The 24,009-nt window shown below is 41.8% G+C and overlaps 1 protein-coding gene across 4 annotated transcripts in view; it reads left to right on the top strand.

The window, feature by feature from the left end:
• STRN (striatin) overlaps window positions 1–23,718 on the top strand; it is a 90,536-nt gene extending 66,818 nt beyond the window's left edge. For 3 of the 4 annotated variants that reach the window (XM_060244217.1, XM_060244192.1, XM_060244208.1), the window contains 9 exons: window positions 2,105–2,241; window positions 4,858–5,033; window positions 6,494–6,541; window positions 7,690–7,811; window positions 8,765–8,932; window positions 12,180–12,320; window positions 21,479–21,586; window positions 22,777–22,863; window positions 22,958–23,718. In XM_060244217.1, the coding sequence (XP_060100200.1) occupies window positions 2,105–2,241; window positions 4,858–5,033; window positions 6,494–6,541; window positions 7,690–7,811; window positions 8,765–8,932; window positions 12,180–12,320; window positions 21,479–21,586; window positions 22,777–22,863; window positions 22,958–23,127 (1,157 nt within the window). In that variant the 3' untranslated portion in view covers window positions 23,128–23,718. Of the gene's footprint in view, window positions 1–2,104; window positions 2,242–4,857; window positions 5,034–6,493; window positions 6,542–7,689; window positions 7,812–8,764; window positions 8,933–12,179; window positions 12,325–21,478; window positions 21,587–22,776; window positions 22,864–22,957 lie in introns of all 4 variants that reach the window. The other variant, XM_060244200.1, reaches the window with a different exon arrangement.
• The last annotated feature ends 291 nt before the right edge of the window (window positions 23,719–24,009 follow it).

Genomic DNA, 24,009 nt, shown 5'->3' with positions numbered 1-24,009 from the left:
TTTGCTTTTGCAATTTCTTTGGGTTTGATGTACCATCTGAAGAACATTTTGTACCAATTATCTCTTTAGTGTTTGAGATTCAGTAAACTTGATTTCTTTTGTCCAAAAGTTTTCCCACTGGCTCATAAGGATATTCTCTCCAAAGTTTTTCATCCATTTGATCATACAGTCCTTCACTTGCTTTGCTTCTGTTTCATATTGCAATAACATTTTATATATTTATCCTGATAGATGTTTTAGATCACCTGTAATCAGGTGTTCATAAGCTGTTTTCTGTCTTAGGTAGCCCCCTTCTCTTGCTATTAATTATTTGCATTTAGATGCCTTTTGATGATATTTCAGCCATTGAATATTCTTTCCTTCATTTTGTATATCTTGCCAAGATTTTATTCTTCCATGTTTTATGATATCATCATAAGTTAAGTATTCATTTTTTCACAATAGACATTGATTGGAGATGTCAGTGGCGAAGTAGGTGAGCTTACTCTGTCTTTACATTGAAACCATATTTTACATTGAAACCATATTTTTAGCAATCCATCTCTCACTGTATGGCTACCATCTTGCTTCTGAATAGCTTTTCATGACTTCTTGATCCATAAATAATTGTGAATTCCTTCCTTAGTATCAACTATTTTCAATTTAATATTCCTCTCATCTGGGTTTATAATCCATTCTATCCAGACTAGTGTTGCTGCTTGACAATATAACTTAATAGTCGGTCCAGCCAAACCTCCTCTGTGAGAGCCAGTTTGATGTAGTGTTTAAGTGTGCGGACTCTTATCTGGGAGAACCAGGTTTGATTCCCCACTCTTCCACCTACAGCTGCTGGAATGGCCTTGGGTGGGTCATAGCTATCACAGAAGTTGTCCTTGAAAGGGCAGCTGCTGTGAGAACCCTCTCAGCTCCACCCACCTCACAGGGTGTCTGTTGTGGGGGGAGAAGATATAGGAGATAGTAAGCCGCTCTGATTCATAGAGAAAGGCGGGGTATAAATCTGCAGTCGTCTTCTCTTTTTTCTCATCTTGCATTATTTTAAATCTTACTCTTGGCTTTTTTCCATTCCATGTGAAGTTAATAGTTTTCTGCTATTTTTTTAGGACCTTTTCTTCATTAATTGTGATCTGATTTTGATGTTCCCTAGATTATCTATATTTATATCCTGGATCTCTGCTATTCATCTCACTAAAGCAGCCTAGGGAAATATCTATATACTTTAATCTATATTGTATTTTAGATGCTAAAGATAAAACTGCACATTATGTATAGCCCCCGTCCCCAGTTTTCAACAGAATGCTGCTATTGGTACTGCAGCTTCCCAGGAGAAACCAGCATGGGAATTTCATGCCAGGCTGTTTAAACTCTTTTTCACTTGTGTTACTTTCCCACCAAAAATTGCTGCCCTCAAATTGCTGGATAAAATTATGCAAATATTTGTCCCTTACTTGCACTAATCTGTTCCTGTTTAATCAAAAGTATAAAAGGGATGTGGATTTAAGAACTATGTGTGTTGTATCCATTAAAAAAAAATTCCCCCATCTCTCCTTCCCTCTTACAATGCTATTCACACAGCTTGCTCTGATACAGGGAGGGGGGAGCCCTATTCATTTCTCTCTTTTTGATATAGCCCCAAGTGCCAGATACCACTACTTTCCAGATTTTCTTCTAACCCTCAGTAGAAGTTTTATAGTGGGTGCAGGTATATACTAAGGGAATGGAAAAGCAGGAAAGACCTGCTTCCACAAATTCCCGCCATACTTGAGAACTTTGGTTTAACTTGTTATATTTTGATTTCTGTTAATGCAAGAATGTTTGTTTTTACCTTTGTCTGAGATCCCTTACTGATATTTCCCCCCAGTGTGTAATTGCCATATATTTGTTCAGTTAGTTATATACTTTTGCCTTTTTGTATCTAATTGTGTTGAGGGGGTTCTGAGGCATATGGATTTAAAATGTCTGTTTTTGGCAAGTATCTGTTCCTGGATTCTTCGTTCCTGGATTCTTCTTGAGGTTACTAAACTGAATTTCCTAGAAATATTATGCCAGCAATAATGTAGTACACAGCTCTGGGGATAATGGAATACTTGTATTTGCTCTCTTTCAGTGGAAGCTTTAACGTTCCCTCCTTCATCTGGAAAATCTTTTATTATGGGAGCAGATGAGGCCCTTGAAAGTGAACTGGGTCTTGGAGAACTGGCAGGTCTTACAGTAGCAAATGAGGCAGATTCACTGACATATGATGTAAGTTGTAATTCACAATATGCTGTTTTCCCCTTGTCAGTTTTAAAAGAATTTCATGTCCTATCATCAAAGACTTAAGACAAGTGATGTTAATAAAATAATTTATAGATGCTACTCATAAAAGATATAATTTCCATGCTCTGGTGTGTAGGTGTTTACCTTCACTTAGTGAGAGAGCAGATCTGTACACAGCCTTTCTGTGCATGTGGCATGTTTAAGTGGTTCTGTCTGTTAAGGTAAACAGGAAAGGTGGAAGAGCTTAGTGGAAGCTTTTGTTGCCTAGTGATCCAGCAGTCTGCTCAGATAAGGAATGTTAATCTTCCCTTGCTTTCTATTCTGCCCCCACCCCCCAGTACCTTCCAGCTCTGGGAAAGGTGGATCATGGGACCCATAAAGGTTTGTAGGCTGCAGTGAGGAGGAAAAAGGCAACAATATTGTTTCCTTCTCCCTTTTCTATTGGAGTAGAAAAATCTAACCTTTTAACAGCACCTTGATCTGTAGACATTAGCAGGTGTTAAAGGCACAAGTGCTTGGGCTGGTGCTGAAGTTGGCAAACTTAAAAGGAGATAGACTTTGAACCTACTACCATTTGGACACCTTTAAACTGGGCAGCACAAGGGAGCCCAGTGGAGCTGAACCCACAGGGAGAAGTCTTCCTGCCAGTGCAGCTTCTATAAACACAAGGGACTCCATTGGAGCTGAGCCTGTGGGGAGAAGCCTCCCCACTGGCCCAACTCTGGGCTCTCTTACACATCCCCAAACGGGCTCAGTTCCATTGGGCTGCCTTTATGCAGCCCAGTTTAAAGGAGTTGTGCAAGACTGCCCAAAAGTGTGTGGCAAGGAAACTTCTCTCCACAGGCTCAGCTGTATTAGGCTTCCTTGTGCTGCCGTTTTAAACGTGCCTGTCTGAAGAGACTTCACAAGTGAGCCCAAAACAGCTGCATTAGCTGTTTTGGGGGGTTTCTTCTGCAGCTCCTTTAAAGCTGAAAGGGGTCTGTACAATGAAAATGAAAGCTGGAAATTCAGAGAACCTGCTTCAACTATCATTATAACATTATATCAGTATTTTAGGGCCATTCTTTTTTAAAAAAAATAAGAGGGGGTGCTGTGATGTCACTGTGACGGCACCCTCCTTTGAAAATCCTCATTATTAAAGGCACAAACTGAAGAAAATGAAAATCAGGAGTAAGTCGAGCATGCAGAAAAGATCTCCATTTCCTGTGGCTGACCAGATGCTCCAGAAGGCCAAAGCTTTCTGCTGCTGTTGCCTGTCAGTACTTGGCATTCAAAGGTAGTGGGCCTCCAGATACACAGACCCCATTCAGCCACCAGTCAGAGAACTTTAAAAAGTGGATTAGACAAATTCATGGATGATAGGTCATCATAGGTCCATCATTATGCACTAAAAATAGTGGCTGAACAGTACTCAGTAACAGTACTCTTACAGTCATAACTTATTTCTGTTTCATATGAAGACTGTCTCCATAACTTCTTAGATAGTTTCCTATACTGTGTTGATCCCTGCATTATTGGAAACCGTCTTGTTAGGTGTGGCATTCTCTTAAGAGTATGTATGCAGGATAATGCTTGATGCAGTTGTTTTAATTATACAAAACTTGTTTATCATTCTAGAATGATCCACAGATGCTTTTACAGTATTAGACCAGTATAATGATTGCTTGTTGCTGGCCATTGCGAGAGGGTTTATTGCTGGTTACTAACTGAACGTTTTTGACAGGCACCGTGGCAGAGAGTGTTTAAAGAAGGGAAAAGCATCAAACAACCATGTAGATATTTAAAGAAACCACCTTCTGTGCAAATGGAGTAGTGGGAAGGTGGGGTGAAGAGAGAGCACAAATATGCATTCTTGAAATGATGTGGGTGATGAGAAAATTGCAGCACTGACAACTGGCATTTTCAGTACCAAGCATATGTACAGGGTGTTACAGAAAGAGTGAGGGCAAGTTTAAGCCTTCAGAGTGAAGGGAACTTCTATGAAAGGCTGAAGCCAGTGGGAAGAATGATAAGTTAGAAGCCATATCCACGACCTGCATACTATTCATTTGGCATGTTAAGAACATAAGAGAAGCCATGTTGGATCAGGCCAGTGGTCCATCCAGTCCAACACTCTGTGTCACACAGTGGCCAAAAAAACCCAAGTGCCATCAGGAGGTCCACCAGTGGAGCTAGAAGCCCTCCCACTGTGCCCCCTCCCAAGCACAAGAATACAGAGCATCACTGCCCCAGAGTTCCAACAATACACTATGGCTAATAGTCATTGATGGACCTCTGCTCCATATGCTTATCCATTCCCCTCTTGAAGCTGGATTGAATTCATATCTCAAGCTGTTATGTAAACTTCACTGTTAGAAAGCAGGATTTGGGGTGTACAACACTTCTTGCTCTTTCTGTATTTGTTACCTTATGTGTCAGTAGTGTTGCTGTAATATAAAAAGAAATAACATCAAATTGGGTGAGTAGGGGATATCGCATCTCCATTTTACCATCTTCCAGCGGACAGTCGTACTGAACAGGAAAATAAATATATTGGGTATTGGGTTATAATTTTTACTCACCCTTCCCCACAGTTACAGGTTTTTGCTTTTGTTAAAACAGATAGCAAACAATAAAGATGCCCTGAGGAAGACTTGGAATCCCAAGTTTACTTTAAGAAGCCATTTTGATGGAATAAGAGGTCTAGCTTTCCATCCTATTGAACCAGTGTTAATTACCGCATCAGAGGACCACACTTTAAAAATGTGGAATCTACAAAAAACTTCTCCAGCAAAGAAGTAAGGTCATTTTTGGTAAAGATACATTGAAATGAAAACTAGGCTGCATGTCTCATAAAGATAATAGGATATGATTAACTTGAGAAATGCAGTTGTTCTTTGTGCTATCTGTGTATTGCCCTAACAGAAAGTTGAACCTGTGGAAAGATTCAAAAGCTAAGCTAAATAGGATTTTTGGCACTTTCTCCACCCGTCAGGAGGTGATTAATGTGCCTCCATGGGTGTTTCAGCACCTTTCCTCTCAGTTCTTCAACTGGTGTAATGAAGACATCCTAAAGAAACTTCTCCTTAAAGAATGTAAGCTAGGCAGCTACCTAAAAATTTTTGGTTTCCCCCCCTTTTTCCATCTAGCCTATGGTGCAGTGGGCAATTTATAAAAGGTGTCTGTTGTGAGGGAAGGTCACATACTATGCTTTGACCTGTGAAGGGAAAAATATAAAGTACAATCCTGCCAACATTTTTTGCGGGGAGGGGGAAGTACACTAAACAACTGGATGTTTAGAGTAATTGTTTTTGAGTGAGCCCTCTTATGGTCATTAATAGCATTTACACAAACTGGAGGCTTGTGAGATACAGCAGGATCAGAAAACAATTTAGAAATCTCCACTGCCTTTGTTTTTCCTCTTCACCCTTTTTGATTTAATTGATTCTGAATATACACATGTTCTAGAAATCCTGAGACTGAGGAGGAAGTTCCCATTCTTTCCCTTTCACTGCCCAAAGGGAAAATTGAAATTGTTGGGGAAATTGAAATGTGTGCATTCCTCACTCATACATAAAACTTATCTTACTGCCTTAAGAACACAAAATGCAGAATTCATAATTTTGTTTGTACTGGTACCATCCACTTCTTATGCAAGATTCTGTTTAGATGTTTGCAGCTTTGTAAGCTCATGTGATTATATACACTTTTATTGAAGCAAATAAATAAGGAGAAGTAGGGGAGTTTAGTTACAACCACTCATCATAGCATGTAAGTAAGAGGAATGACTCTTGTAGATTATTAATTAAAAAATAAATAAAATGTTAAATTTTATTATAGCTAGCCATTGAATTGTATGCTATTAATCATCTTCTTAGGAAACACATACATTTTCTTTTTACACAACAAAGTATTTGGTTGTTAATAACTCTATATCCATTTTGTGAATGTTCTTTAGTGGTTACTTAGAAGTGGTTTTTTCAGTAGAGTAATGATCAAAATCACCAGAATAGTGTACACAAGGATGAGGAATAATTATCTTCTTACCAATACATAAAAAGGAAAGAGACTGAAGTGGAGCTGCTAGAAACTAATACTCATGGAATAGATAAGTAGAAATATATGAAAGTTTAGAATGCTTTAGTGTAAATTTTAAGGAAATTAGAAAGTTACCTTTGAAAAGCTTTATCAAATATTTATCAATGGTTCATGCCCTGTAAATCTTTGAATATGCCATTCTGTTTCTGCTTTTGCTTAGGAGTGCTTCCCTCGATGTTGAACCTATATACACTTTCAGGGCACATAAGTAAGTAAAATGTTCAAAAGCAAAAGGAGTTTTTTTTTCTCTCTCAAGGGAGAGTATGGCTCATTATTCATGCAGCCATTTTTATGAGCTAAATTGTGGACTGATTTTGATGCATGAACCCATTAGGAGATGGCTTTATCTTGTGGACAGTGTTCAAGTTTCATTTATCTGGTACTGCAGTGTTTCTTCTTGAAAGGATTTTGAGAATGGTGTGAATAAAAGCTGTGTTCTGGTGACAGAATGAACTGGAGTGCAGTTGCAGTGACTTGTATTTCTGCTTGATGGTAGCTTAGGGCCAACATTTTTCAAGGTGCTATGCAGAATAGAGGCATAATACTTTGTTACTTGTAGAACTTATTGTTTTCAGTAAATAAATAGTATAGGGATGGGCAAGAAGCAGGCAGAGTAAGGTTAGAGCTTTTCAGAGGTTTTGCTGAAGAAATGGAACTAAAGAAACATAAAGGGAGGGACAGGATGCTGTCAGAATTCTCCGCCATTTAGATAATAACTAGTATCCCATTGTTTGGAGCAGGAAATGGTGACAGTGGAGGCCAAAAGTAGGTAAGTAAATGAGGAAAGACATACAGTGAAGAACAGAGGGCAGTGGGAAAAGTTGGGGGGTTTTAATATAAAGACTGGATATTTGTAGTAGATACTTAACACAAGGGGGACTAAAATAGAGGGATGACATTATAGTAGTGAAAGAGGGAAGTTCTAAATCAGTTTAAGAGTGGTTGATAACATGTGGCTAGACCCTGGGCAAAAAAGTACTAAGGAGTGGGAAAAGCAGCTAGTTTTGGCATATGCTTGGATGTGGAAGAAAACTATCAAGTCAAAGGTGTTCTAAAGTTGCTTCCCTCATAGACAAGTGATGTGACTCTTATCAGTGACAGAAGAGAGTGTGTGTGGAAGTTCGAGTGCTTAAAAACTTTGCCTTCACTGTGTTCATTGTGGGAATCACAAGGAGATGTCAGAGAGCCAGCCCGATTTCTGTATTGTGAACCAGCCTTCCATTTCTAAGGCATCTAGAAAAAATTATACATATATAGCTTTGGCTTTGCATGCATATGTACTTTTGTGATGTTGACAAGCTGGCACTGACAATAAAATTCATTAATTTAAGCATTTTTGCATTCTTCCTCTTGCAGTAGTCCAGTTCTGAGTGTGGTAATGAGTAGCACTGGGGAGCAGTGTTACAGTGGTGGAACTGATGGTCTCATCCAAGGTTGGAATACTACAAATCCAAATATCGATCCATATGATTCCTACGGTGAGTGTCCGTTCTTTTGGCAGGCTTTGTTTGTGTTCATTAAACATACCCGACAGCTTGTTGAATGCTGTGGAGCAGCTCAGTATTTTATTTTATTACACTTATATCCTGCCCTCCCCTGATGGGCTTACGGCAGCTAACAGCATTTAAAATAACATAGAATTAAATCGATTACAATAAAATCACAATAAAATCCTTAAAAACATCTCAAACATATACAGTTCTAATCCCTAGATGGCACTATTATTAGTTCTTGATTAGCGCTATTTACCATGATGTTTTGGGATGTTGTTTAGCGCATTACATTTCTGTTTGAGTTGGGTTATATCAGTGCTGTGAGGTGCTGAGGTACTGGTCACCTCCATTAGATCTTAAAAGCCTGTTTAAACAGTTCCGTCTTAAAGGATCTGTGGAATTGTGGCAAGTCCCGCAGGGCCCTGTTGTTTTCAGGGAGAGCATTCCAGAGGGTAGGGGCTGCCACCGAAAAGGCTCTTGCTCTGGTGGTGGACAGCCGGACATCCTTCGGCCCAGGGATCTTCAAGAGATTTTGTGAACGTGATCGTAGTGCTCTCTGAGGCTCATTTGGGGAAAGGCGGTCCTGGAGATAAAACAGGTCCCAGGCCATATCTGAAATCAGAAAGTGGGTATAGTGAGGAAAATAACATAACATGAACTAGATGAGCTGGAAATGTATAAGAGACCATGTGAGACAGTCCTGTTATTTGGAAGCAGCTGGAGATCAGGCAAGAGTCTATAAAGGGGGGGAAATATAAAGTGAGGTCAAAATGTGTAGGATGATTTTGGAGACAAGATGAGTGTCAGCAAGAACAGGGTATAGTGAGGTCTTAAAAATACTGCAATGAAAACAGATTATTTCAAGTTAATGAAGAGCGCAAGTTGTCTTTTAGAAGTTTAGGTATACTTGCTTTCATTCTGAAAATGTGTGTTCACAGATCCATCTGTTTTAAGAGGTGCATTTATAGGCCACACAGATGCAGTGTGGGGTTTGGTTTATAGTGCAACACATCAGCGCTTGCTCTCCTGTTCAGCAGATGGCACTATACGGTTATGGAAAGCTTTGGAGATCTCTCCAGCATTGAATATATTTAATGATAATCAAGGTAAAGAATAACATTCTGGATCTTAGAAATGTTTAAAATAATGTTACTATTGGAATTTCTGTTTATAACTGCATTTTGATATAAAATTTTAAAAAATCCCAGCTCTACAGCATCAGTCACTCTTAGGAAAACAGTTTCCGAGGGCATTAACACTGATTTTTTTTATGTCTCTAAGAATGAGAGTAAGATGAACTATTTCTTTTGCTGAGAGAAGGAAGGTTGTCTGCAAGTGTGTTTGTGTGTGTACATAGCCTTATTTAAACTAGGATATTCTGACCGCTTACACATCCTTCAACTGTATCTTTGTATGTATCTTTACTCTGATCCTTTGGGGTATCAGAAATAAGCATTTAATTTAATTTCTACTGACTTTTAAAAAATATAATTTGGGTAGAGATTTGCTGCAAGAAAACAACATAAGAAAGTTCTATGGCAGTTGACTATATCTACCCTCTAGTGATTTTATTCTTGAGGAATAAGTAGCAACTTTGAATATTTTTTTTTAGATTGGGGGGCTTTCTATGTGCAAGAAAAGGCTCACCCCCCAGTGTTTATGAAAGAGAACTGTCATTATCCAGTAGAGGTTGTAAGTTGCTGATAATGCATTGAACTGTTATGAGATGAGAGCTTTATGTGACCATTAGTGGTGTTCTGCTATTGTTTCTTTTGAGCCTGTCTTGCAAGAGGTTTTCTCTGGGTACCATTCTGGCTTTGATAATCTGTTTCCTGACCTCATCATACATTTTCTGGACACTGCTGTAAAAATACACAATAGATGCATAGACACTACCTTGTACCAGAAACCTGCTGACAGACAAACATACCTACATGCATCCAACTACCAACATAAACATACCAAATGATCCATTGTATACAGCCAGGCTCTGTTCTATAGCCGCATCTGTTCCAGTCCTACAGACAGAGATTCTCATGTGACTGATCTGTAGAACCTCACAGACAGCACATAATCAACCTGTGCTGTTCTAGCTACACTGGCTCTCAGTAGAGTACTGAGTCAGGTTCAAGGTTTGGTATTGATCTTTAAGGCTTTGTGCAGACTGGGATCCACATATCTTTGGGACCGCCTCCTCCAGTATGTCCCCTGAAGAGCTTTGTGCCCTGCTGAGAACACCTTACTGGGTGAAGAAGAAGTCCAACTGTCCTAGACCAAAGCCAAGCCTTTCTAGTCTTGGCTCTGTCCTAGTAGAACTCTCTGTCAAATAACAACAAGGCCCTGTGGGACTTAATGCAATTCTAAGATTTTATAATTTTATTAATTTTAACTACAAAAGAAAAGAGCAAAAGCAAAGATACGTAAAAAGGGGGGGGAGGGCATTTACAGAGTGGGAAAAAACCGAAACAGAGAGAAGTACGAATATATAAATTATAATTCTACCTCCAAATAAAATACCATAATTTTACATGCAAGTATAAAGGTCTCCCTATATTTTATCATCTTTTTCTGCTGCTGCGCCTGCTATCATGGCGGCAGAGCCTCGGGACATGCAAGACGCACAGGAGCAGCTGCTGCTGTACCCCTAGCTCTCTGCAAAAGTCCCATGCCGAAGAAAAACCCCTCCAGGGTCTTCCTATGGGGCACCACATCTGTGATGCCCCTCCATCCGCCTGATTCAAAAGTGCTGCAGGAGGACGATCTGCGGACACCCCTGAAGGCAAGATGATGTAACCCGAAAGCTGACTTAATGCAGTTCTTAGGCCCTGCAAGGTAGAGATGTTCCACCAGGCTTTGGTTGAGAACAACTATGGGCTTTATTATGGCTAACACCCTTCTACTGACTTCCCATCTTTACTTTTTTCTTCACCTTCTCCTTGTCCTGCCTGCAAAGCGACAACATGGTCCAGAACTGGCTCAAGATAAATTCATATGCCATCTGGGGATTGCTTTTAAGAATGTAATGAGTAATTTATTTATTATGATTTTAGTAATGTCAGTGATATATTTTATTCTACTGTTCTTCATTGCCCAGAACCCTGTGAACTCAGGGATTGGTCAATCCATAAATTTAAATTATAAATAAAGTATTCACCTAATGAAGCCTATGCCTTGAATAAAACTTTGTTGGTCTTAAAGGAGCTACTGTTCCTTTAATTTTGTTCTATAATGCTTCAGACCAATATGGTTGTCCACTTGGATTATCTATCGGATAATGACAGTTCTCTTTCACAAGTACTGGGGGGGGGGGGGCAGACCTTTTCTTGCCCACAGACAGCCACTCAATCTTAATCAGCTCCTCACCCATAGCAATACAACATCTAATTTGAACATGGACACTGGTACCAGAGCTTGCAATAAACCTAGATGCCAATTTTGCTGCTTCACTCGCCCAGATAACACAATCACTGGACCTAACAACATCAGCTATGCCATCTCCAGCTCATTCACGTGCTTGTCTTCTAACACTAAATATGCCATTAAATGCCAACAGTGCTCTTCAGTACTCTGCATAGGGCAAGCAGGTCAATCCCTCTACCATAGGATAAATGGACACAAATCTAACATCAAGAATCACAAAACTGAAAAACCTGCAGAACACTTTAGCCTTCCAAGTCATTCAGTGGGGAATCTCACAGTTGCTGATTTATTGCAAAGGAATTTCAGAAACAGACTAGAATGGGAGATTGCTGAATTACAAGTTATTACAGTATTCAGAATAATGGAACCCTCCAGGGCTTAACAGAGATATCAGTTTCATATCTAATTACACTTGCTAAGACACTCAATTCTTGCTTCTGTTTGTAAACTCTTTATTATGCTGTATGCTAATCTCCTGCTGTTCACAAGGCTTACCAGTTGCGTTAATCCAATCTTAGCTATATTGCTTAGTTACTTATGCATCTTGACTCTTAATTAACCCTTCCTGGCAACACCCTCCCTCACCTCTACTTATATGTAATGACCTTTGCTTCAGTGTATCAGAAGACAAGTGCACACATACAGAATCTTATACTCAGAATAAAACTTTGTTGGTCTTAAAGTTGCCACTGGCCTCTGACTTTGTTATGCTGCTTCAGACCAACATGGCTTCCCAACTGAATATACATTTTATGTAGTTTGGAGAATGACAGGAGCATAGGAGCCTTCCTGACTTATACAGGCCATTGCACAAGGTCAGGGGTGGAGCATAACCAAGATAGTGCATGCATGAGTGAGTGTATAGAACATAGGAGGAGAAGACTTCAAACTAATGAGCTGTGTATAATACTTTCTGACTTTTTTTTTGTATAGAGATGGGGATTCCATCTTCTGTTGACCTTGTAAGCAGTGACCCTAGCCACATGGTAGCATCGTTTAATAGTGGAAACACAAGCATTTTTAACATGGAAACGAGACAACGGATTCTCACCTTGGAGTCTAACATAGATACTAGTAAGTATCCAGAGTTGTTCTGTGGTGGGAGCATTTATTGAGTTACCATTGATATTCTGGATGCAGTTTTTTTTTTTAATTAGACACAATAAATGGAGGCACAGCTCATACTACTAATGAGAACATAAGAACATAAGAGAAGCCATGTTGGATCAGGCCAATGACCCATCCAGTCCAACACTCTGTATCACTCAGTGGCCAATTTTTTTTTGTATATATATGTATACACACACACACACATATATATACACACTGTGGCTAATAGCCACTGATGGACCTCTGCTCCATATTTTTATCTAACCCCCTCTTGAAACTGGCTATGCTTGTAGCCACCACCACCTCCTATGGCAGTGAATTCCACATATTAATCACCCTTTGGGTGAAGAAGTACCTCTTTTTATCCGTTCTAACCTGACTGCTCAGCAATTTCATCGAATGCCCACGAGTTCTTGTATTGTGAGAAAGGGAGAAAAGTACTTCTTTCTCTACCTTCTCCATCCCATGCATAATCTTGTAAACCTCTATCATGTTACCCCGCAGTCAATGTTTCTCCAAGCTAAAGAGTCCCAAGCGTTTTAACCTTTCTTCATAGGAAAAGTGTTCCAAACCTTTAATCATTCTAGTTGCCCTTCTCTCCACTTTTTCCAATGCTATAATATCCTTTTTGAGGTGTGGTGACCAGAATTGTACACAGTATTCCAAATGAGACCGCACCATCGATTTATACAGGGGCATTATGATACTGGCTGATTTGTTTTCAGTTCCCTTCCTAATAATTCCCAGCATGGCATTGGCCTTTTTTATTGCATTCGCACACTGTCTTGACATTTTCAGTGAGTTATCTACCACGACCCCAAGATCTCTCTCTTGATCAGTCTCTGCCAGTTCACACCCCATCAACTTGTATTTGTAGCTGGGATTCTTGGCCCCAGTGTGCATTACTTTACACATTGCCACTTTGAACATCACCTGCCATGTTGACGCCCACTCACCCAGCCTCAACGGATCCCTTTGTAGTTCCTCACAATCCTCCATGGTTCTTACCACCCTGAACAGTTTAGTGTCATCTGCAAACTTGGCCACTTCACTGCCTACTTTCAACTCCAAATCATTTATGAACAAGTTAAAGAGTAGGGATCCAGTACGGAGCCCTGCGGCACTCCACTGTTTACCATCCTCCACTGCGAAGACTACCCATTTATACTCACTCTCTGCTTCCTATTAATTAGCCAGTTTTTGATCCACAAGAGGACCTGTCCTTTTACTCCATGACTCTCGAGCTTACTAAGGAGTCTTTGATGAGGAACTTTATCAAAAGCTTTCTGGAAGTCAAGGTAAACATGTCCACATGTTTGTTCACCCCCTCAAAAAAATGTAACAGGTTAGTGAGGCAAGAATCTTCCCTTACAGAACCCATGCTGAGACTTCCTCAAAAACTCATGGTCATCCATGTGCCTACTCATTCTGTCCTTGATAACGGTTTCTACCAACTTTCCCGGTATTGAAGTAAGACTGACTGACCTGTAGTTACCCAGATCTCCTCTGGAACCCTTTTTAAAGATGGGGGTGACATTTGCTACCTTCCAGTCCTCAGGAACGGAGGCAGATTTCAATGAAAGATTACATATTTTTGTCAGAAGATCCACAAGTTCAACTTTGAGTTCTTTCAGAACTCTTGGATGAATTCCATTCGGACCTAGTGAATATTAGTTTTTAATTCGTCTATCAGTTGTAAGACCTCCTCTCTTGTCACCTCAATCTGACTCAGGTCTTTCAACACCCCTTCCATTACAAGTGGTTCTGGAGCAGGCAAACACTTCTCATCTTCCACAGTGAAGATGGAGGCAAAAAATGCATTCAGCTTCTCAGCCATTTAAGAATATAAGAGAAGCCATGTTGGATCAGGCCAATGGCCCATGCAGTCCAACACTCTGTGTCACACAGTGGCCAAAAAAAAATTACACACACACACACACACACTGTGGCTAATAGCCACTGATGGACCTCTGCTCCATATTTCTCTATCCTCCTTCAGTAATCCTTTGACCCCTTTGTCATCCAAGGGCCCCAATGCCTCCCTGGCTGGTTTCCTGCTTCTAATATATATGAAGAAATTTTTATTGTTGGTCTTTATGTTTTTTGCAATATGCTCCTCATAGTCCCTTTTTGCCTGCCTGATCATAGTCTTGCATTTTGATTTGCCACAGCCTGTGTTCCCTTTTATTTCACTTGCACTAGCTTTCCACCGCTTAAAGGAGTCCTTCTTACCTTTTACAGCTTCCATTACTTCGTTTGTGAACCATGCAGGCCTTCTCTTATACCTGTTTATACCTTTCCTAACTTGTGGTATATATTTTATCTGAGTTTCTAGGATTGTAGTTTTAAATAGCCTCCAAGCTTCCCCAAGGGTTTTGACTGTATTTACCTTTCCTTTCAGTTTCCTCTTCACATGCCTCCTCATCTCAGAGAATTTACCCCTTTTAAAGTTAAACGTGGTTGTGCCGGTCTTTTGGAGCAACTCTCTATTTATACAAACGGTGAAATCAATAACATTATGGTCACTGCTCCCAAGCGTGCGATCACTTTTACATCTCTCACCAAGTCTTAGCCATTACTTAGGACCAAATCCAGGATCGTCCCACCCCTGATAGGTTCAGAGACCATCTGCTCCATAGCACAGTCATTGAGAGCATCTAGAAACTCAATCTCTTTCTCTCGACCAGAACACATATTGACCCAATCAATCTGCGGGTAGTTAAGATCACCTATGACGACACAGTTTTACGTCTAGCCACCATCTTTAAGCCTTCCATCATATTATAGTCCTCCTCTATCTTTTGATTTGGTGGGCGATAACAAACTCCTAAAGTTAAATTGCCTTTTGGGCCCTCTATTTCAACCCAAAGCATTTCTAGAAGGGAGTCTAATTCTCTGACCTCAGTCTTACTGGACCGTATGCCCTCTCTGACATACAGAGCCACCCCACTTCCAACCCTTCCCTACCTATCCTTCCGGTATTACTTATATCCAGGAATCACCGTGTCCCACTGATTCTCCTCATTCCACCAAGTTTCTGAAATTCCCACAATGTCTATGTTTTCTCCCAACACTAAACATTCCAACTCACCAATTTTACTTTGAAGACTTCTAGCATTTGTGTGCAAACATCTATAATTTCCCAGGCAAGCTAGGCCCTCCACCTTCCTCCTGCCTCCTTGAGACTCTGGCAGGCAGTCCATTTTGTTTGTCACCATCTCAGTGGACAACTCTGATCCATTACCTGGTAGAAAAGTATCAGCTAACCCTTCATCTCTTTGAGTTGAGTCTTCCCGAACCAGAGACATTTCATCTCCTGTCGGCTTTCCCTCAATGAGTCATACACAGTTCATACTGCTAATGGATCACTATGGAGCCTAGTATTTCATTGTGGTTCCTAGTGTTTTCAACACTGATTTTATTGTACTATGTGTCATAAATTTATTATTTTCTTTACTTCATTTATACCCCACCTTCCTCTTCCAGTGGGGGACTCAGAATCATTAGGGTTTGTAGAATCTTTCGGGCTCAAGTGCTGTGTTCTACTGGAGAAAGTTTTTCTTCCAGACGTTTCGTTCTCGGCTGCGGAGAACATACTCAGTGGCGTTGCAGCCATACCAGTGGTACCCTCCACATGACTTCCCAGAATGGGATCAGCAGTCGGAAGCCTCGCATCTCTCGAAGGTTTTACATCACTCCATGCATCGTGCATCGGTGTCAATTCCCCCTGAGAGATGCAGAGAGCGGGTGGAGGAAGTGCAAGCGTGGTCGTCGGTATCGCTCTGGTCACCTGAGCGTGCATCGACCCCGGTACTTTCTCAGCACTCAGTGAGGAGAGATTCTTCGTCATCGGACTCTGACGTCAGTACCGATGATCCTGACAGGGCAGTCGAACCTTCGCCAGAGTCGCATATTGCTGAGGACCTTCCCAAGAAGAAGAAGAAGAAGATATTGGATTTATATCCCGCCCTCCACTCCGAAGAGTCTCAGAGCAGCTCACAATTTCCTTTACCTTCCTCCCCCACAACAGGCACCCTGTGAAGTGGGTGGGGCTGGAGAGGGCTCTCACAGCAGCTGCCCTTTAAAGGACAACCTCTGCCAGAGCTATGGCTGACCCAAGGCCATGCCAGCAGGTGCAAGTGGAGGTGTGGGGAATCAAACCCGGTTCTCCCAGATAAGAGTCCACACACTTAACCACTACACCAAACTGGCTCTCCCATATCTCCATCGGAAGATCTGAAGTCTTATGGAGACCTGGTGAAGCAGATGGCACACTCCCTCTCCATGGTTCAACTGCAGCCAGTCGTCGATGATACCATCTTTGATATAATGCAGAGAGACACATCGACGGCTGTGGCCCTTCCAGTGACCAAAGTTATCCTGCAGGTGGTGAAGGAGCCCTGGACAAAACCGGCATCTGCACCAATCTCTTCGCGAAGACTGGACCATATGTATCATGTCCAGGAGGCTGGTGCTGAGATTTTGTTCGCCCACCCCAAACCCAACTCGGTGGTGGTCTCATCGTCCTCTAAGGCACACAAGACCCATTCTTCCCCACCTGACAAAGAGGGCAAGAAATTAGACAATGCGGCCAGTTCTACTCAGCTGGAGCATTGGGAGTGAAGGTTTCCAATTATGCTGCGTGCATGGCTCGCTTTCAATACTCCATTTGGGTGCAGCTCACACTGTTATTGTCTTCCTTGAGCGAGGAGAAGCAATCTTCATTTAGGAAGCTGCAAAAGGAGGGCTTTGCTGTGGCTAAGCAGCAACTGGCTGCAGCAAAGCACATGGTGGATGTATCGGCTAAAACCATCACTTCCACAGTCTCCCTGCGCCATCACTCTTGGCTAAGGTCTACAGCTCTTCAGCCTGACACCAGGGCCTATGTTGAAGACCTGCCTTTCGAGGGGGAAGGTCTTTTCAGTTCAACCACTGACAGTGTCCTTCAAGAGATGGACAAAAGCATAAAGACCTCAAGAAACCTGAGTGTCCCGGCTTCATCTAGGGCTGGCAAGTCTAAACAGTGGCATAAATCTTGGCCCAAGAGGCCCTACCAAAAATTCTCCCCCGACCAGCCTTGGAGACCTCGCTCTTCACAAGCAGAGAGCAGGTCTCCCTATAGGGGAAATAACAAAACCAGATTTGCTTCAGCATCTGCAGCCACCAGCAAATCTAAGGGTTCCCGCCCACAGAAGCATGGCCTTTGACTTTTCTGTAGCACGCATTGTTGCCCCTCCTTCATCACATATCCGCCTCCATCAATATCACGGACAGGTGGGCTCTTTCCATCATTGCAGAAGAATACAAGATAGACTTTGTTCAGGTTCCGACTCAGTCAGTAATTGCCACCACACCTGTGCTGGCGGAGGTGAGCAGCCTCTTGCAGAAATAAGCCATAGAACCGATCCCCGTAGAGGCCAGAACGGGAGGGTTCTATTCTCATTATTTTTTGGTTCCCAAGCGGGATGGGGGATTGAGACCAATTATGGACCTTCGAAATCTGAACAAGTTTATTGTGTACCAGAAATTCAGGATGTCTACCCTGCAAACAATCCTTCCCTTCATCAACCAAGGGGACTGGATGGCAACGTTGGATCTCAAGGATGCCTACTTCCATATCAGCATCCATCCTTCGTACAGGCATTTCCTTCATTTTGCAATAGGTTCCAACCATTTTCAGTTCAAAGCCCTTCCATTCAGCCTCTGCACTGCACCATGGGTGTTTACCAAGATGATGAGTGTTGTAGCCGCACATCTTCGACTTCAAGGGATAGTCATTTTTCCGTATATTGACGACTGGCTCCTCGTGACGAAGTCGGAAGAATGTATCCAACCATATTGCAACTACTCTTCGTCTTCTTTACACCTTGGGTCTGCAGGTCAACATGACAAAGTCTCACACCAGTGCGGACAGTTCAATTTATAGGGGCCTTGCAGGACACAAGCCTTCACCGCGCTTTTCTGCCTCAGCAGAGAGCGAAGGACTTTATCAATCTTATCCATCTTTTCCAAAGTCAGAAATGGGGCACAGCACAGCAGCTGCAGCAGATGCTGGGGCTGATGGCAGCGACTACAAGAGTGCTGCTGTTTGCAAAATTGAGAATGAGAGGTCTTCAACTGTGGTTCCTCAGACAGTTTCGGCCTTTACGGGACTCACCTCGGAAGAGGTTTACAATTCCACCCTCAATCCTCCGGACCTTGCTATGGTGGAAATCCAGAGACAACATCTGTCAGGGAGCTCCCTTCCATCTACTGTGATGACAATTATGATCACCACAGATGTGTCTTTGTGGGGCTGGGGTGCTCACATAGATTCTCTGTGTGGGGGGGGCCCTTGGCCTCCACAGCTGACTTGTTGCCACATAAACTATCTGGAACTGTTGGCAATTCATTTCGCCCTTCGGTCTTTCCGTCCCATGGTGGCGGGGAAGGCTGTGGCCCTGTTGACGGACAATACTACAGCCCTTTGTTATGTCAACAGGCAGGGCGGGACAGTCTCTCGACGGCTCTGTGGATGGAGTGCCTGGAGCATGGCATCTACGTAAAGGCTGCACACCTTCTGGGGTGCTCAATCTGCAGGCGGATTCGTTGAGCAGAGGAACAGCATCTCCGCACGAGTGGGAGATGCAGTGGCGCTTCCTTCAACCGGTTTTTCAGCTCTGGGGGTGTCCTCAGGTGGATGTGTTTGCCGCAGCCAGGAATCGGAAGTGTCCTCTGTTCTGTTCCGGGGGGGGGCATGGATCCAGAGTCATTGGGAGACGGCCTGATGTTCCCGTGGAACGATTGGTTCCTATATCTGTTTCTGCCTCTGCTGCTGCTGACAAGAGTTGTCAACAAAATTGTGAGGGAGAGACCGCAGTGCATTCTAGTGACACCAGAACGGGTTCCCGATCTTTCTTCAGTTAGTGAGGGGGGTTTTCTATCAGTTTCCGGTGGAACCGGCCTTCTGTCGGCCCAGGACGGACACGTGTTTCATCACAACATGCCTCATCTAAAACTAACAACGTGGTTCATCGACCCTGTGAGTTCTCCAGCAGAGTCCAACACTTCTTACTAAATAGTAGAAAGTTGTCTACCCGTGCTTCCTATGACAGGAAGTGGAGGAAGTTTCTTCAGTTTTTGGCTCACCCTACAGTCTCACCCCAATGGGTGGGTCTATCGGTGATATTTGACTTTCTGTTATCTTTGGTGGATGCTGGACTTTCTTTTTCTTCTGTTAAAGTTTTATTTATTAGCCATATCAGCATACCATGAGTCTGTTGAAGGACATTCAGTTTTTGCTCATCCTCATTCGAAGAGGTTTCTAAAAGGGCTGCTCAGATTGCATCCTCCATCAAGATCACCTCCACAGTTATGGGACTTGACTTTAGTATTAAACAGGTTGACTCGGCATCCCTTCGAACCAATGGCAACCTGTTCTCTTCAACTTCTGTCATGGAAGACTGCCTTTTTGGTAGCTATCACGTTAGCACGCCGTGTAGGGGAGCTCATGGCTATGTGTTGTGACCACCCATATTTAGTTTTTCATGAGTCTGGAGTGTCGTTGGCTCCTGATGTTTCTTTTCTTCCTAAGGTGATTTCCCAGTTTCACCTTAAGTTGGACAGTTCATTACCCACGTTTTATCCCACGCCTTCCTTGGATGAGGAACGTCGGTGGCATGCTTTAGACGTTAAGCGTGTGTTACTGTTTTATCTGAATCATTCTAAGAGTTTTCACCAGGACCAGCATCTTTTTGTTTCTTATGCTGCTCCTAAGTTGGGTTCCAGAATTTCATTTCAGCAGCTTTCGAAAGAAGCCGTTGCCTGGGCCCATTCGTGGACACTCTACTAGAGCGGTGGCGTTCCTGAAGGGTGTTTCCTTGACAGATGTGTGCAAGGCCGCCACCTGGTCCTCTCCGCATGCTTTCATGAAGCACTACGCTCTGAATGTGCATGCTCAGCAGAGGACTCATCTGGGAGCTGTGGTGCTGCAAGCTGTCTCTTCTGGTTGACCATCTTCCCGCCTCCAGGTATGTCTTGCTTGCTAATCTCCCATGAGTGTGAAGCACAGAGACCACAAAGAAGATAGACAGGTTGCTTACCTGTAACTGTAGATCTTCGAGTGGTCATCTGTGCATTCACACTACCCGCCCTCCTTCCCCACTTCTGACGGTCTCCCTATGTCAGGGGACTTCCAGCAGTCAAGAAGGAACTGGCATGATCTGCGCGCTGGCTCCGGTGAGCATGTGTACTGGGACGCCTGCGCATGCCCACTGGTGCCAAGCGCGAAAAATCCCGGGCTTTTTAGGTACTGATTCGGGTGATAGGCACGGGCACTATATCCCATGAGTGTGCATGCACAGATGACCACTCGAAGATCTGCAGTTACAGGTAAGCAACCTGTCTTTTCCTACAGACTTGGAGCAACTTCCAGCAAGAGCGAAGTTATTTTTTTGGTAGGGAGAGAGGAAGCAAGTTCCCTGCAGCTTCTTATTATCCTATAGCCAATGACTGGACCAAGGATGGTTTTCCTTTTGCTATGGTAGACTTCCTAGAAAGGAATAGGTTTCAGCATCCTGCTAACCGTTATTTATATGGCCAGTGACATATGTTTAGGATACAGTTGTTTGTGGCTTATTCTATGTTGTGGGCATCTGGCCATAATATATCTGGGCAATTATGTGATCACAAGTGTGAGCTACTATATGCAAGAAAAAGTTCTAAAGGGATGAAATGTGTGGAAATTACATACCAGGCTCTTACACTTTATCTGATCTTCAGATCCCTTTATTATGCTTTCTTCCATTCCCTTATATATTTGGTTTTTCCTTTGTTTTGTTCATGCAATTGTACCAATAAAAATGACAAATGCATCCAACATGTTATAGGAACTTCTTTATGTTTTGTGGATGTGAAATCGTCTGAGAATGTGCAATACATTTTTTGTTGGTGAGGGAGGATTGATTTCCTCCAAGCAGTGTACTGAATAGGCCTGATGAAGCATAGTTGCTTTGTATATGCTAAATATAATGAAATTTGTACTTGGGACCAGCTTGGCCTGTTAGATCAATCCAGTAGTAAGTAGTTCATGTAGCTTAACATTTGCTTGAAGTTCATTTTATATGTTGTGTGTTTTTTCTTAGATTCTAGCTCTTCTTGCCAAATAAACAAAGTAATCAGCCACCCAACTCTTCCAGTTAGTATCACTGCCCATGAGGATCGACATATCAAATTCTATGACAATAACACAGGTAAGTATTTTCTTTTAATATAGAAAAGCTATTATAGAGAGAGCTTGAAGCTTTGCAAGTTCTTTGGCATGTAAAATAAAGAGGACTAAGGATCTATTGGCCAAACAGTGCTGGTCATGCAGGATTTTTATTAATGCTATTGCATACCATGCTGCAATTCCTGATATTTATCTTTGTCAAATAAAAGTGGATGATACATAGGACCAGAGAGGAGATTGAGAGAGCTAATTCATGCACTGAAGTCTTCTTTACTATGAGACTTACCATCAAAGGCTATGGATGTTTTTTGTGGGCCTATCTTTTTGAAAAATTGCAAGGAGTTCTTTACCTTTGATTTTAATGCCCCAACTTTGCTGTGCATTTATAAGTCTATGAACTGGACTGTAGACAACAGCATTATGCAGGTATATAAATTTCAGAATAGGTATCACTTGCTCAATGGAAACTTTGTAACAATTAAGACTGTTTTGTTAAAACCTGAGCCGCTAGGAACTTAATTTATGTATTTTTCAAGGCATGGTTTCAAAATGGCAGCTCAGTACATGGAAGTGGCACCTATTTTTTTTTTAAAGTTACCTTCATATTCTCTTCATAACTGATGCACAGTAGGTATGCATTTTGTACCTGCTTATGGGGTGTATGAGAAGCCACCCCTAGCTTTACTGCATTATACTGAAAATGGCAGTAATATTGTTTAGGATGTTAGCTGCCAAACTTTGCCAAAAAAACCCTACCACATTGAATGCATCCACCATGGCCCATTAAAGTGTGGTAGCTCCTTGTAGTGTTATGTTTCCTCTGTTCTCTGGCCTTATAGCTGCTGAAGATGTGGGGGGTGGGGAAATACACATTATCTTCTGTTCCAAGGAAAATATCTGCTTGTTTTTCTTGAAGGCAGTTGACAAAATACAGTGTACATGTCTGTGTGTTTATGAGTGAAATGTACCTTCAGTTTTAATCCAGGCACAATCTTCCTAGTTATCCAAAATCGGGGGGGGGGGGGGGGCGGTTTAGCAAAATGCAGTTAAAGGGGCACTGATTGATAAAGAAGTACAATAAATTGATCTTTCCAGAAGAACCAAAACCGGAAATACTCTCTCCCAATAGGAAGAATTGACATGGTGTAACTTTTTAATGCATCAATTTGTGAAAACAGGTTGTAACATTATATTTCGTCTTTAATTGCAAAGGAAAACTGATCCATTCCATGGTAGCGCACTTGGATGCAGTCACAAGTTTAGCGGTTGACCCAAATGGCTTGTACTTGATGTCTGGCAGTAAGTACATTTAGTGTTTGTTTTTCAGTATCCTAAAAAGTTTAATGTTGGCTGCAAATATTAGGGTTTTTTTCTTTTTTTCTCCTTCACATAGGCCATGATTGTTCAATACGCTTATGGAACCTTGAAAGCAAGACTTGCATTCAGGAGTTTACAGCTCATCGGAAAAAATATGACGAATCCATTCATGATGTGGCATTTCACCCATCCAAATGTTATATTGCCAGTGGAGGAGCAGATGCACTTGCTAAAGTCTTTGTATGACGCAGTACTTCCTTCCCTTCTAGCTGCCATGTGTATATAAAGCTGTACAAAAGACAAGGGCAACAGTTTTGCCCTTTAATTCAAGTGAATGTTAGTAATGGTCTGGTTTTTGTTTTGTTTTGCAAGGTGCTTTTTTCTAAATTAAAGGGTTAGTTATATGAACTCAGCTGGGAAACTATTTCAAACAGTCCAGAGCAGAACCATTTTTTAAGTTTTGGCAGTGTTAATTTGTCCAGGCAGGCCTGTGACAAAAGGAGACAGCAGTGCAGAGTTGTTGACAAGGAAGCAGACAGCTTCTCTGCCTTTTCCTCGGTTGAAAATTTTTATTCACATGCTTCAGTTAAATAATGTTAAATGCTGGTAATTCATGTGACTCCTGGATCCACCAGATCAATATCATCCTGTCTTCTCCCTTTTGATATTTCCTGCTGGATGATGTACATAAAATAGTACTTGATTTAACTTTAGCCTGCTGGCTGTAAATGTTAAGGTGGATTGGGTTTAAGATGTTAAATATTTAAAAATATTAATATGGTAATATGTTCCCCAAAGTATACTGTATTAAAAAGCAGATATGTAAAAGGCACAAAATGTATGTTTTATTTTAACCTTTGGAAGAATGTCTTAAAAAGTGGCTGGGTCCACAGTTTAGCCTTGAATTCAGCTTTCTGTGATACCCAAGGTCATGTATTGTTTACAAGGAATGTGACTTATTTCAGATGTTGATAACCTGGTCCATTTAGAGTGGAGCTTAGTAAAATTTTGAACTTCTCCCCTCTTCAACAAAACGTGGATATCTGTGCAGGCTGCAAAAGGCCTTGCTCTTGAAAAGTGTGTTAGCTGCATCTAAACAATTTCATTGTGTCTTGAATGAAGCATCAC

The sequence above is a fragment of the Heteronotia binoei genome, chromosome 1, assembly GCF_032191835.1.
Source record: "Heteronotia binoei isolate CCM8104 ecotype False Entrance Well chromosome 1, APGP_CSIRO_Hbin_v1, whole genome shotgun sequence".
NCBI classification, from domain to species: domain Eukaryota; kingdom Metazoa; phylum Chordata; class Lepidosauria; order Squamata; family Gekkonidae; genus Heteronotia; species Heteronotia binoei.
This window is presented reverse-complemented; position numbering and strand designations above follow the sequence as displayed.